This window comes from Eulemur rufifrons, chromosome 12 (genome assembly GCF_041146395.1).
Source record: "Eulemur rufifrons isolate Redbay chromosome 12, OSU_ERuf_1, whole genome shotgun sequence".
In the NCBI taxonomy this organism is placed as follows: domain Eukaryota; kingdom Metazoa; phylum Chordata; class Mammalia; order Primates; family Lemuridae; genus Eulemur; species Eulemur rufifrons.
Genome location: NC_090994.1, coordinates 10,508,580 through 10,524,715, shown reverse-complemented (window position 1 = coordinate 10,524,715; position 16,136 = coordinate 10,508,580). Strand labels below are relative to the sequence as shown.

Genomic DNA, 16,136 nt, shown 5'->3' with positions numbered 1-16,136 from the left:
ATTTCTTTGGCGTAATCACTACTTTACCAAACCCAATGTGCCCAGTGACTGGCCTATGGGCAGAATCGAAGCCCAGGACCCTTCATCTGAAAAGCTGTAGGCAGCTTCCTAGCCAAAGGGACTTGCTGTAACCTGGTCCTAGATATGGACATACCAGCTACTGAGAGTAATGATCTGACTTAATACCTCACGACAACTACAGGTTCAGTTGTTCTCAGGAAGTAACGTTTGATCAACCAGTGGCACCTTGCCATTCCAAAGAGAAGATATGTATGTAGAGAGAGAACACAGAAACACCAAAGGTAGGTTGAAAAAAGCCAAAACTACATAAACACTCACTTCAGTACTGGAGCCAGGGGGAACAGGTCAATGATTGGGCACAAAGTGGCATTCTATACACTGGGCACAGATGGACAGATTAGCCTACCCTACTTTGGACTGTATCATGGATAAAGGCACAACTCGAACTAATAATAAAAAAAAAAAGAGTTTAAGAACTAGAGAATATGAAACACTCTAGGGAAAGTGAGCGCTGCTGTCCCTGGAGAGAAAAAGATGAGGGAAGTTGTGATTTCTGTCTTCAAATACGTGGAAGCTTAGCGTGTTTCAGAGGAAATGGATTTGTTCAGTCATTTCTCCAGAGGCTAGAACTAGACCCACTGGGTAGAAGTGACAGGGAGGCCGACTTCAGGTCCCAACAATAAAGCACTTTTTACTTAGAACTTGTCAACAAAGCAGCAGCCTGCCTTGTGGAGGAGGCAGGTACACACACACGTTGCCTAGAGAACCCCACATCAGGGATGCTACAGACGGAGTCGGAATGAAGGGAAGATTAGACCAGGTGACCTCCAAGGATTCTTCTAAGACTATTTGCTTCTGATCTTAAAAAACTTAATTATAAATGAGTTTATCCTTTAAATTAAAAAAAAATGTGTTCATGAACCAGAATTTTAAGAGGTATCAACCACACCTTTATGCTGTCCACTACTGCCTTTTAATAATGTGAATTTAATAAGATTAAAATCAGCTTGATCTTCCAAGATTTATAATTAGATAGTATGCTTTTCCTTTTTTTTTTTTTTTTTTTTTGGAGACAGAGTCTCTCTCTTTTTGCCCTGGCTAGAGTGCCGTGGCGTCAGCCTAGCTCACAGCAACCTCAAACTCCTGGGCTTAAGCAATCCTTCTGCCTCAGCCTCCCGAGTCACTGGGACTACAGGCATGCATCACCATGCCTGGCTAACTTTTTCTGTATATATTTTTAGTTGGCCAGATAATTTCTTTCTAGTTTTTAGTAGAGACAGGGTCTCGCTCTTGCTCAGGCTGGTCTTGAACTCCTGACCTCGAGCGATCCTCCCGCCTCGGCCTCCCAGAGTGCTAGGATTACAGGCATGAGCCACCGCACCCGGCCTGATTTTCTATTTTTAAAATGAGCTGGTTAAATAAGTTAGCTGGTTAACCTCAGCTAATATGTGAATGTTAGCCATCATAGCTTATAAAATCCAACATTGCACAATAAAGGACTTAAAGACACACATGTAAAAACTACATTAATGTATTTGAAAATAAAACCCAGCTTAGGCTTATTGAGTAGCTAGGATGATGAGTGCTTGAAACCTTCTTTGCATAACCCTAAATTTAAGCTCTGAGGCAACGTAGGTGAGAATAGAATATAGATTCTGATTCAGTCCATCCCAGCTGCAGATGAAGCAGCCCAGAGCTGAGCAAGAGCATCCTCTAGCATATATCCACTGTCAGTGTGGGCTCTGTCGCCAGCAAGCTCCTCTCTGCTTCTCAAGACTTAGAACATTGTCACTTGCTTGCCTGCGATCAGTTCCTGCTGTCCCCAAACCTGAACCGAAATCTGCATCAGAACCAAATACAAAGGCATTAGGTCATCTTTGGAGATCCTGATGGAAACTCAGTCCTTCCTATTTTTCCCTCTTGAAGGTAAATATGCTTATCTGGGAGTTTTCTAATTGCGTTAGGGAAAGGCAAACACCAATGATAAACTTTATGTGAAGAAAACGAGGTTGAACAACAAGAGAAAGGGGCCTTTGTACTTGGCAGGGGAAATGAAGGACATGATGGAAAATGATATCAGAGCTCTAACACGCAGCGCACGGAGGAAGATAAACATGTGCAAACAAACCGACCTGAAATTCTGCATGAACTGCCGGAACTTGTCCACCCTTTTTGCTAGTGGCACAATCACGTTGATAAGCGTGTTGGCCATGTTGAGTTTTTCTTTTTTCACTTTCATGATAGGGCCAAACGGTCGAAACAAGACAAGGCGTTTGAATTCGTGTTTGTGGTCCCCTTTGAAGGTGAGCTCGTACAGAGTGCCTTTATCCCTTTCTGTTCGGTAGATCCCTGTTAGGGGAAAAACAAGAGAAGGCAGTCATAAAAATTAACCTTGGCTGCTGAGTGTTTTCTAACTGAGATCTAGCACAAAATGCCTTTAAAAAAAAATAATAAGATTCAATCTCTACATCTAACAATTATTAGAAAACTCAAAACGCTCCCAATTAAAACTACCAAGAGAAATAAAAATATCAATTTCAAGATCACAGTTACCAAGACTTCATCAAGACATGGGAAAAAGCTGGTAATGTTGGGTACAAAACTGTATTTATAGTATACGGAGGCATTTAAAAAAGGACTGTGAGGAAATATGTCAAAATAAGACTAGGATGTGGAGTAGGATTATGTGTTTTTTCTTTAAGTGCTATTATCCAAATTTTCTGCAACATGATTAGAAGAATATCAGCCTCATTATATTTAATTTAAAAAGTATGTGTTAAAATTATCTCTTACAAATTATGATTAATCATGGCCATTGCAGATGGACAGTAATGATCTATTTGGGGACGCTGGGAGTAGCTCAGGGCTGGTCACGTGGGTTGTGTGGCCTTCTGGAAGCTTCTAAAAGCGTTAAAACAGACAACACACAAAGTACCCAGTGCTTTTACGTGGGCACACATCATACTTAATTTCCAATCTTCCTTCCTATCTGTAAGCAGAGCACACACTCCCAAGCCAGACAGCCTGGGCTCAAATCCTGGCCCCACAGGTTTACTTTGGGCTGTTACTCAACCTTTCTGCATCTCATCTTCCCCATGGGTTACTCTGAGGAGCACACAGTTGAATAGATGTAAAGAGCTTAGAACAGCACATGGCACACAGCAAACCCTCAATAAATGTTCGCTGTCATCACAACCCTCCTTCTGAGGAGGTGCAGAAGCAGGAGAGACGTCCACTTACGTACCCTCTGAACTGTGCTCCACCTGATGGCACTGGTACTGCAATGCCACAGAGCGTCACTTGTCAGCCTAAAGACGTGAGCTTGGTATCTCAGCTGCACTCTCAGGGTGAGTCCCCCACCAGGGCCTAGATGACAGCATTTCCCTACTGATGAGCAAATGATGACCCTGATGCCCAAGATCCCTTTCCTTCCCAACATCACTGGTATTAGGGGTGTTCTCTCTGTAGTCAGGAACAGAAAACGCCAACAATGGTAAAATTCAACCATCACCAGAAAAGCTTTTCTCTTTGATTTATGCAGTAGTCTCCCTTGACCCATGGTTTTGCTTGCCATGGTTTCAGATACCTGCGGTACGGTACAAGATACTGAGAGAGAGGGAAAGACTGCATTCACATAACTTATTACAGTATATTAATTGTTCTATTTTAGTATTAGTTCTTGCTAGTCTCTTACTGTGCCTAATTTACGAATCAAACTTTATCATTGGTACGTCTGACATAGCACAGTAGACATGGGATTCGGTGCCAGCTGTAGCTTCAGGCATCCACTGGGGGTCTTGGAACATCTCCCACTGCACCATGTTTTCTATTCCACGTCTCTTTCCTCTTATCCCCACCTTAGCTGAGCATGTACCTCCCAGTCTCTGAGTAGCAATAAAAATCTGCAGGGAAAAACGTCTACCTAGAGTCAGTTAGAGTTTCTCAAGATCTCTCTCAAACCTCTTCTCTTTGCTTCCTCACTCTCCCTCCTCTTGTCTTCTGTGGGAACTACACGTCCTTCTTCACAAACATTGCCAAGTTCTCTTGTCTGTTCTTTGCCTTGCAGGAGAGCTTTTCAGCCTACAGCACCGGTTTTACAGCCCCTTTGATCCTATTCAAAGTTTGCATCTCCTGGGGGTGCCACAGAGAGGAGTCTGGTGCCGGGAATTTTCCAGGTTGTCTCCCGTCTCCCCGTTGTCCCCTGGGCCTGCCTGAACATCCAACACACGCAACCCACCAGCGGCAAGCACAGAGGACCCAAGCACAGAGTTACAAGGACTAAGTTCTCCTCTGAAGCCTTCTCCCACCCCCTGGGTGACAGGGCATACTACCCAACCGCCCTCAGACAACCTGAACGAGTTTTGCTCAACTCATGTTTGAAAAGGATTCAGAGTCCCTGCAGGGACCAGTCATGGAAGAAAGATGGCTCGTTTCTTAGGAAGCTCAAAGGACTTCTTTGAAACTTTAAGTGGTTCCCTTCAAAGTCTGTTAATTCTCTCAGGCAAGCAGCACCCACTCTGGAAACAGGCTCTTTCCCCACCTCTGACATTGTCTAGAGTAACTAGGTGAACCACCAACTCCCAGGGGCCAAATGCGGTCGGGCTGAGTCAGAAAGGACCCCATGCGGTCACTGAGGCCATTATCAGCACTACTGAAACAGGCCTGCCCGCGTGGGTGTCTGTGTCTCGTCGAGCTTCTGTGTCAGCAGCAAAACTTCACGCAGCAGCAAACATGGAAGTGACAGCTGACAGTTTAACGGGCAGATAAAAATGTACGTGGGCCAGGGGGTGGTTTTTCCTACTGAGTCATTTTCCTTCTTAGAGACAGGATAAGAATCATTACCTTTTTAAAATCTAAATGCACAGAGTTGAAAATATGGGTAGCAATATACCCAAACCTGTCTCCAGAGATAGACAGCGATTTATAAAGAACCCAGAGGATGGGATACATCTTATTCATAATGATTTCATAACTGTAGGACACTAGCTGTCATGGGCGTGCCTGCATCATCAACCCAGTGTGACGGAGACCCCCAGCTATGGTCAGCGGCTCCTGTGCCCATCAGGAAGGTCACAGCACCCAGTGTCACCTGGCACACTGCAATTTAGGTTGTTTCTCACTATCTTCCACACGCTGTGCCTTGAAACACCATGACATCAACTTTTTAGCATGTTTCCCCATACTCTAATTATTTTGTCTTATGAATCTGATTTTAGATTCCTTAATTTCATCTATTTTAAATATATTACGTAAAACTCTCTTGCAACCTATGTCCACCAAAACCCACACCCAGCCATTCCCCTGCCACCCCCACACAGAGAAACCACGCTCAGTTTGTCTTCCTGTAATGTCCCCCGAAGGAATCCTTCTGACTCCTGGAACTTCCAGTGGTGGCAACACAAAGGGACCGAGAGAAAGGGGGACTGAAGGCAAATGCAAAGCGAAGCTGCCACGGTCACACCTTCTTTGTGATAGTTTACAGAACAGTATCATTTCAGGCACTATACAAATTAAAGACCCAAATCAGAACTTTGGAGCTAGCTTAGATCTTTGCTTAGACACCCCACCTGGCACCTCTTTTTCCTTCCTTCCCTCCACGGGTGCTAAGCTTACCTCGAGTTCAGAGCAACACCCCAATGCTCATCTTATTCTACTCAAGGGGTCAGCCCTAGGGCCACCAACCAGGTACAGGCACTGCCATGTGTTCTAGACTCAGCTGTAGTCTGTTCCTACCAATGTGTATTCCTTCGGCAGGCCAGGAGCTAACCAGACGCAGGCCCGTCTCTGGGCCCTGTCTTCAACTTATGACCTTGGAAATCGTGACAGTGAGGACAAGAAAGCTACCACTCATTCGTGCCTGCCTTTCCTGCCTTGCCACATGCAGCCTGGGTCTCCCAGCTGGACAGCTGCCATCATCTGCCAAGCCCGTGCCAGCTCCAGGACCCAATCCGTCCCACACATGTGTTCTTTGGCCCTTCACCTGTCGCAGGTAACACTCAGATCCTGCTTTTCCAGTAGCTCAAAGCAGCCACTGTGGAAAACAGTTCAGCACTTCCTCAAAAAGTTAAAGGTAGCATTACCAGCTGACCCACCAATTCCAATACAGATTTCTGGGGAGTGCCCAGGAGAATTAAAAACAAGGGCCCAAACAGGTACTTGCACACTCATGTTCCTAACAACATCATTCCCAACAGCTGGAAGACACAAACAACCCACATCTCCATCGGGAGAGGAATAGATAAGTGTGGTCTAGACTTACAATGGAATATCATTCTCTACCTTAAAAAGGAAAAATTCTGACACACGCTGCAACATGGATGAACCTTGGGGACATTATAGCAAGTGAAATAAGCCAGTCACAAAAAGACAAATACTGTGATTCCACTGATAGGAGGTATCTGGAGTAGTCAACTTCATAGTGACAGAATAGAGGTCACTAGGAGCTGGGGGAGGGTGAACGGAACATTAGTGTTTAATGAGGACAGAGTTTCTGTTTGAGAGGAGGAGAATGTTCCAGGGACGGATGGTGGTGACGGCTGCAAAACAGTGTAAATGTACTTAGTACCGCTTAACTGTACACTTCACACTGGCACATTTTATATGATGTGTATTTCTCCACGATAACTGCTGTCCTCTGAAAAGGTCTCACACTTTCTCAAAGACACACGAGCTCAGTGATCCATCTACCTTTCCACCCCTTCTAAATCTGACCCTCCTGCTCTGGGAAGATTCCCAGGACGTTCTCAATCCAAAGTGATCACCCATCCTCAGACTCTCTTGTCTTACAGCTTTTGAACTCTTCCCCCCGGAACTACTTGTCTGGCATGTGACAACACGAAGGGATGTCGGGGACCATCTCGTCCAGCCTTCTCATGTGACAGACGAGGAAACAGAGACCCAAAGAAGTTGTGATTTGCCTGTGTTCACCTTACTTGTCAATGACTGGAACATACCCTGCTGAGAGTCGCTTTTCATGTGAAACATGGACAGCTTAGAGCACAGAAAGGAATTTGGAACATGAAAAACAGGTTCCAAGAAGTCAGAACAAAAAGTCTATAGTAAAACCCACTGTACTTAGCTCATTCACCCACAGATACCCCTCACATCTACCCTTAGAGCTTCCCTTTTACTTTACCATATAGTTTTGACAGTTACTACCTAAGTTATCTGAATTTCTATACATTGAAAGTAAAATTTTGAAAGGGGATATTTTAATGGCAAAAGATATTTTTAGCAAGAAAAAGTATTTGGGAAAAAAATCTGCAAGAGGCAGAAATGCTGACAGCAGTAAATAGTGACAGGTAGCCTCCAGGAGGCAGAACATTATTATTTTTTTCTAAATTGGAAATGTCTGGATCATTTAATGTGAACATTTAATATAAACAAACACTCCAGCCATGTAAATTGCCTTTGAACATATCACTATGAAAGCATAGACTTGTTTACTCTGTAAATGCGTATTTGCTTTACCTAAGATTTTACCCCAAAATTTTACCCCAAAAATACCCCAGTATTTTTTGTAAATATTTTGTTGCTTCAGTTATCTAGAAAACCCTGCTTGGATGCGTATCTCCTTCCCAGACCAGGCCAGACCAGGTGAGATAAACGAGACATCATTACAGCACCACTGCTTGCTTGCCAGCTGTTTTTATAGGTAAAGTAGGAAACTCGTAACATTTGTGAAAGAGATGTCCTGAGACTGCCATGAATGCCCAAATGCTCAGGACCTATAAAGTCAATCATTTTCACCATAAAGAGCAATAAAAAGGATCCACTTTGAGGCTCTCCTTCCTCTCTCCTGCATTACAGGTTATCTGTTCGCAGCAGCGGTTCTGGGCATGTCCTGACTCGGTTTCTTACTGTTTCGACTTGTACTGAAAGTGTCTGTCACTTGATAAGAAACAGTTGCACTGACCATGTGCTTGCTGAAACAATTCATGAATCACCTTGTTTCTATATATCGCATTTGTTGTGTACCTGTTCATGTCATAGATCCAATCCAACAAATCCAGTCTCTGGTTCCGAATCAATCAGAACTTTCTAAGAATCTCACTGACTTAGAGCTCCTTTCTCACCTGATCATTAGTACCAGCAGTCAACTTGCTTTTTGAGTCTTTCTCCCTTCCCCTCTGCCCAGGAAAACTATAACATACAATCACCTCATAAAAGCCAGTGGGCATTTGACAATGAGTAGAAAACGAAGGTGTGTTAAGATTCCAGTGCTGTAAAGGACTGGGCTTCTCACCAGGTGACCTGCCAGCCTCACACAATTCATGAGCAAATGACATGGTTAGTTTCATCCTTACTGATTTTTCTTATGGCTATTATTTACCATGGATTATGCTCTACCTTAGAGATATAAAGGTGAACATGATAAAATCATCGTGCTTTCCGAATTCACATTCTAGAGAGGAAGGCAGATAGGTAGACAAAATGGACATAAATGTGACAAGTGCCCAATGGAGTCTGTCCCAGGTGTAAAGGAACAAGGAGGGAGGCAGTCTCCACCTGGTGGAGGGTCTGGACAGTTTGATAGAGGATGTTTCACCAGAACTGGAGGCTGATGGGTGCTGGCCAAAACTACAACACCAGAGAGAGCATTCGAAGGAAAGATAACTGTGTAAGCAAAGATACTAAGAAAACAGAACAAACAAAAACCGACTTGTTATGTTTGGCCAACTTCAGACAAGGCTGGAGTACAACAGGCAGGCGAGGGAGGGAGGGAGAGAACCTGGGAGGACAGGGGTGGGGGAGATGCCACTAAGTCACCATGACAGGTACAAACTGTTCTGCAGCACAAGGGGAGCCAGGTCAGTCTACCAACAAGGCAGGGATGAGATTTTTAGGACTATCACCTTACAGCAGTGTGGGCGTGGGTAAACGACAGGGAACAGATCAGAGAGCAATGAGGGAAGAACCATCGTGGTTCAGCAGGGAAAGGCAAGGGTCAGAACTGGGACTGTGGCAGTGCAGAGGATGAGAAGTGGAAGGAAGCTTGCGAGAACTTGGTTAGAAACAGGATGGCAGGTGAAAGGGTGGGAGAAAAGCAGGCCAGCTCCAGTTATAGGCGACACAGGCATTAGGAGCTAAGCTCTGGATGTGCTGATTTGAGGGGGGCGGGTGAGTAGGTTTGAAGCTCAGCAGGCCTTTTGCAGACACACAGATTTAGGGGTTCTTGCTGCATGGGTTGAAAGTATGAGTGGGGGTCAGATCAGCCAAGAAGAGTTGGTAGAATAAGAAGAGGGAGTCAGTCTGCAGGCATGGAACATACCAAGCCTTCAGGGGCAGGCAGTGTGGATACACAAAGGAGACCAAGAAGTCCCAAATGGCAGCAATGCTCAGAGAGGCAGAAGACAGCAGCTCGGGGAACACAGTGGATGAATGAGGCTTGCTCACCGCTGCCAACCACCACACCGAGGTTAAGCAGGGTGAAGAGGAACTTGCACCTGGGCAGGGCAAGAAGGAGATCCCTGGGGATCTTACCAATAATGCCACCCCTCAAAGAGACCTTCTCTAGCCTCACTCCCCCAGTCACTCTCTGTCACCTCTTTCACATGAGCCCAGTCTAGTTTGTCCATGGCATGCCGTCCAAATGTGTTCACTCACCTATGTACACATGACTGTTCCCTCCACTGGAAGGTTGGTGCCATGAAAACCAGAACTTAGTGCCTGCAACCCTAGTGAGTGTTTGCTGCGCAGGAGGGAGGGAAGAAGAAAGGGAAGCTGTTTGGCTAAAAGGTAACAAATATAATGGAGAAGCAGCTAGAGGAATTTATAGAGGTGATAGTGCTTTTTTTGTATTTTTTTTTTTTTAAAGCAAAGAGAAACATAATTCCTCCCTATGTTGAGAGGGAAGAACAGGCAGAAATGGATAGGTGGAATGAGAAGTGAGAGGTGGGTGGGCTCTACAACCAGGGCAAGGACTTGGTATTGGACAGGGAAGGGTCACCTCGTCCCCAAAGTGGGGAAGAACGAGAAGGGCAGGGGGACAGTTAGTGCAAGTCTGGGGCAAAGAGCCTGAGGGGCTTACGGTGCACGTGTGGTCAGTTTCTCAGGGAAACAGAGCAAGGGCACTAATGGTGGCATTACAGGCTGGCAAGGAGTGCAGGAGCTGGGGTGGGAGGGAGGAGAGTGGGAGATGGGGAAGGAGGTGGAAAGGAATGACAACGCTACACAGAGGTGCAGCGGGGCCGGAGGGAATGAAGCTGCAATGATATCCATGTGCACGGTCAACACCTTCTCTCCAGCACATGAGGGACACAGGTGGAGGAGGAGACACCATGGTGACTTGATGAGCTGGCACGGGGCTCTGCGGACAGGTTTGAGGGCAGGGAAGGCAGGCGCTAGGAAGCAAGTGGTGAAAGGAATGTGTTATGGGGTCCCGGCTGGAGAAACCTGAGGAAAGGCTGAGTTAAAGGACAGCAAAGGGTGAAGGTGTAGACACAGTGAGAACAAGCAAGACTGAAGTCAGGAATATGAACAGAAGGGATGAGGGGACAATGAATTTTGAGGATGTTTAAGTTTAACCTATTCCAGGAGATGCAAAAGTCCAGGACATCGGGCCTCTCTGCACTTTCCTTCCTCAATGCCGTCTCACAATGGCCAGGCCCAGACCACAGGCTACCTGAGACCCTCAGTACACAGCTTCACCTTCCATTCTTATTATTTGAGAATTGTGGGTTTCTTAGGCAGAGATGCCAGCTGTTCCCAGGACCTTAAGACACCAAACGTTAGAAATTACAGGTGTTAGATGCCCACTTGGACTAAACGGGGTGTAAGAGGCCAGGCAGTGGTGGCAAAGGCAAGGATGGCAGGGAGTTCTGTAGCGATTCCAGAACAAACATCCGAGGGAGGGAAGTCAGAGCGGCCATTATCAGCGCACGTTTCCGGACAGCTGCGGGACTTCCTCTCAAATCACAGTGGAACAGCACAACCAGGATGTTGTGGAAAAGCAGAAAACTTAAGATAAAGGCAGAAGCAATGAGCTAGAGTTAAAAGATCAAAGCCCAGAGACTGTGTGACCATGCTATTGTCTTTGGCCAACTGATGACTTCATCCATGCCAATGACGTAGGCAGCTTACCGCCAAAATAGAGGACATGCAGCCTTACTGAAATGGACATTACCCCTGAGACTCATGTCTGTTTTTCAAACCACATTCACAATTATCTTGATTTTAAAGTATTTCCCAGAGGTAAGCCATTTACCCATTTTGGAGAAGTTAGAGAAGCAACCTGTTCAAGGTTACAAATGATACATTCACAGACTGACAGGTACGTGAGTGTGACTCTTAAGAGCAATGTCAGTAAAGCTCCTTAAAGGTAAATCAATTTTACCATCAAAAGGATGTTTATAACTCTTTTCTGCTCTTTCTTTTTGAGACTGACTTTTGAGAACAGAAAAACATCAGGAAAGACGCTTCAAAAAGCTTATCAACTTTCCAAAGTATATCAGAAAAGTCAGCCTTAAAACTCACCTTTGAAGAGGAAGATAATATATTACTGATCGATTCACTGACATCCATTTCTTTAAGATATGGGACCAATAATAATACCTACTTCACAGGGCCATTGTGAAGGTTAAATGAATTAATCCTTGTAAAACATGCATGCCTAATACACAGGAAGTAATCAATGACGTTAGCAGTAACAGCTGTCATTACATTATCATCATGTCACATTCCATACTGCCCCATCAATCATTTAATGCATCATTGCTCTCAAACAGGTCAGGACTCCAGAACAAGCCCCTCTACTTGCTGTACTTGCATTAAATATGCCTGAAAGCAGAATCCAATTACTAATCTTTTTAAAGTTGCCACTGTGGACTCAGAGATGTGAACATTTTTGATATTCTGTTAAAAAGCCTCATGATCTACATATTAGCATATGTAACATTTGGGTCAAGGTAAATTTTTTTTTTTTAGCGATATTGCTACAGGATGTTTTTTAGAGGTTGTCTGAAAAACTCATTTCTGATGTATAAAACTGAAAATTTCAAATCATTAACCCCAAAACCCTCTGTTACGGACCATGACTTTTTATCTCCACTGCCCCTTAACCATCCATACTGGTTAGCAAAGCCCTGCACTACATCACACCTACGTGACCATCCAAAATCACCAACATAATTATAACAAGGTCCTTCCCTCTGTCAGACACACAGAGTCTCCTGGCTTTTCTAGACAGATGCTGTGGTTGGCCAACACCCACTCCAGAGACTCCCACCCTAACCACGGCTTCATCACTGACTCTGTACCACCTTAAATAAGATATTTAATGACCCAGGGTTCCTACTTTCTGGTCTTAGAAGTTACATTACGGTGTACATTCAAAGCAGCAACATCAACTGCTTTGTGCTTCAGGGAAAGTCATAAGTAGCATCTCTTACAAGCACTGATTTTCTTGGACAGATTCATCTAATTAATCAGTGGTAGGAATTCATTTTAGCTTTATCAATAGGCTTTAAGACTGAATCCACTGGACATTTGGGGAAAATACATATGTATTTCTGTGGAACTTCTAAACTACAGATGAACCACAGCAAGCTGAAGATAAAAACAAAAAATCATAAGCCTAGAAAGTAGGTCACAATTTTCCATACTAGACATTAGTTGACCCATATTCATCTATGCCAGTAGAAACCGGTAAGCTTGAAAAATGCAGATTCTTGGGCACTACACCAGACCTATTCAACTGGGGTCTGAGGACTAGCTTTTGGGAAACTCTGGTTTATCTCAGACTGGTACCTTGTGAGTCTTCAGTAAATGTTAGACAGTAAAAATGAAGAACTAGCCATTTTAATACATAATGATAGTGGTCTAAGTCAATGGTATTTCTGATGAGAGCTATGACCAACTGCCCACTAAACAGATGGTATTAAAAAGTCTGGATCTGTTCTTTTGGTTCCATGGAGGTCACAAAAATGGAGAGAAACTGACACCCACACCAACCTAGAAAGTCAAGGGGAAAAGCATATTTGTAGACACAATTCTCCTTTTGCCCTTTGAATATCTGCTTGCTAATATAGAGAAAGTTTAAAGCTATAGTCCAAACTTTGGCAGTATTTTAAATGAAATCTGAACAACGTATCATTTCTTGCAAACCTTGTAGGGTCACAAGGACAGTAGCTAAAGGCCAGATGATAGTGAAAGGAAAGCTATGCTTTGATTAACCCATTAATCCAGTGATTCCGGCATGCAGCAATCCCTCAATAAGCACCTTCCATATTTGGTAATAGACTAGGGTATACAAAAATGAATAAAATAGGTACCCTACCATGTAAGAGGGTGCAAATTTGGAACACAGAAACAGCAATTAGTAGCTATAGAACCATGATCAGGGCTCAGGGCACTGGTGGAAACCCCTAACTCTGCAGGGACATTTCCAGAAGGCCACCCAGACAGGGAAGTATTTGATTTAAGGTGAGGAGGAAGAGCTGTGTAGCAGGGGACAGGCTAGGAAGACTTTCCAGGCTGCTTGACCAAAATATACAACAGGACAGAAGAAGAGTATGGTGCATTCAGAAGACTACAGAAGTCCAGCAAGGCTGGGAGAGGGGCCAGGTGAAGACTATAGTAGGACGTGAAGCTGGGGGCCACGAAGGTTCCAAATCACGGAAAACCCGTGCATCATGCTAAAGCCATCTTACCATTTGCCACCACCTGGGTTTTGGGTTTTGTTTAGATCTTGGTTTGGGGTTTTCTTTTATTTTTGGATAATCCCTATAGCCAAAACATAACCTGTAACAATCTTACTGTCAAGCTGTAAAAAAGTAAGTTCCAGTCACTGTAAAGTTTTGAGGAGAAACCCACAGAGATTAACTTGCAGTTAGAAGGATGAATCTTGAGCCACACGTTCCTCCCCATCCTTAGAAACACAGACACGGACGCAGACACACACCTCCACCGGCCACCAAGGGAAAGTACGAGACAATGACAAAGCTCAAAGCCTTTTTCCTTTGGTGTGAAGAGCATACAAGGAAACAACTTAAATACTGCACACTGGCAGCTAGGAGGGCTGTCAACCCAACAGGAACGTCCTTTTCAATAGACTCATCTGCTCAAGATGCCAGACTATGTTTTAGTCACGCCAAACTCCTATGTTGTGGCAAGTTGCAAAGTGACATCTCAGATAACCAAGCCAGGGAAACTTCTTACAGAGACAGTCTGGCACAGGAAAGAGACCTGAATTTTAATTCCATTCAACCATTAACTTGCTCTAAGATTTTGGGCAGAGTCAATTCTCAAAGCCCCAGTTTCCCCAACTATACAACGTAGGCACTAAACAATACATGACTCACTGTGTCCACGACAAGCAATAAATCAGAAGACAGAAAATTGCAATCCTAGGATCATGATAGACACTGCCTCTACAAAACTCCTACAGTAATTTTATTAACATATCATATGACTGATGGTGTACCACTCAAGAGTAAAAATAATTCCATTAGATGTCAAAATGTGGTCTATTATATATGCCATTTTCAAGTAATAGTTTAATATAAGGATTTAAAAAAACCAGAACCCATAGGAATAGATAATATTTAGCCTATTTGGGTAGTACTTCCTGAATGTTCTTTTCCCAAATGAGTCATGACCCCATCACGAGGGGATGTCTTTGTCCCCTCTCCTCAAATCTGAGGGGCTTGTGACTGCTTTGACTAAGAAAAGAGCAAGATGATGCAGCTGCCACCTTGTTTGCTGGAATGTTCTCTCTTGGAGCCCAGATGACCACGTTAAAAGTACAACTACCCCAAGGTGCCACACTGTGAAGAAGTCATGCAACATGGACAGGCCACTCCAGTTAGCAGTCCTGGTGCTCCTATCACAGGCCAGATGCCAGATCTGAGAGTGAACAAGCCTCCAGATGATTAGAGCCACCAGCTGTCACCCCCCCACCCCCAAATGAGGTCACAGACATGCTGGAGCGGGGGAAAACCATCCCCACTGTGTCCTTTCTGGGCTCCCGATCCACAGAATCTGTCAGCATATGAAAATGGGGATATTAAGCCACTAAATTCTGGGATAATTTGTAACATGGCAATATCATCTGGAACATGAGTATCTGATATTGTGTTCTCTGACAAGTTCATGGCACATATTTAAGCTAGGCTGAGTAAGAGCAGGTGCAGACACGGTCAGTTACCGTGCTTTCGGTATTATTGATATTCTCTTATGACACACCAGGCAGGTGCCGGAACATAAGGCCACTCGATCTCTACATGGAGCTGGGCAGTGGGAATGTCCTGGGTCGGACCATGATTTTCCTCTGAAAAAAGTTTTAGGTCCACTAAACACATGGGCAAATGGGTGGCTGAGACCCCAAAATTCCACACAATTGGTCATGGCTACAGTAAATTTAGCCTAGAAAACTTTTCAAATGGATAATATCAAACTCTTACTTTGGACATTAAATCAAGTAAATAAACAAAGACCCCTAGTCAACTGCTCATAAATAGCTATTTTTAATTTAGCATCTTGGTGAACTCTCTAAAATAAAAATGTACCTTGGTTATGCGATTAGTTAACTGGGGAGACATAAACACTAACTCATCAGTAATTATCTTAAAACTAAATGGTTTAAATCTGCCGATTAAAAGGAAGCCCGGGTTCAAGTCCCAGCTGTGCAACTTTGGAAAAGGTACTTAACCTTTCTTTGCCTGTGTGCTCACTTCTAAAATGAGAATGATCATAATAAACTAGCTCTCTCATAGGGCTGTTGTGAGTATTGAAGTATGTATGCAGCACTTAGAACAATACGTGAAATATTTCAAGCACTTGATAAATGTCAGGCATTAGCATAGTATTTTAGGGTGTGGGAAACACAACACTTCAGTTTCCCCCCAAAATGGCATGAAGCCATGTAATAGTTTAAAAGAGAAGGTCAAATGTATTTCGTGATGTCTGACAAAGAGTATCACGATTTCCAGGGACCCCACCCCTGCACAGCACAGGCTTGGGAACCACTAGAAGTAAAGCCATTCCAGCTCCAGATCCAGTGATCCCTTTTAAGCCGTGGCTCACAGCTGTGGCTGCACAGTGGAATTACCCGGGGAGCTTTGAAAATACTGATGTTCTGGGCCCCACAGTCTCCCAGAGATACTAATTATTCTGTA

The 16,136-nt window shown here is 44.1% G+C and overlaps 1 protein-coding gene across 2 annotated transcripts in view; it reads right to left on the bottom strand.

The window, feature by feature from the left end:
- Window positions 1–16,136, bottom strand: part of CSGALNACT1 (chondroitin sulfate N-acetylgalactosaminyltransferase 1) — a 72,892-nt gene that overhangs the window by 35,773 nt on the left and 20,983 nt on the right. For both annotated transcript variants that reach the window (XM_069485189.1, XM_069485190.1), the window contains exon 2: window positions 2,154–2,370. In XM_069485189.1, coding sequence (XP_069341290.1) covers window positions 2,154–2,370 — 217 coding nt within the window. The remainder of the gene's footprint in view (window positions 1–2,153; window positions 2,371–16,136) is intronic.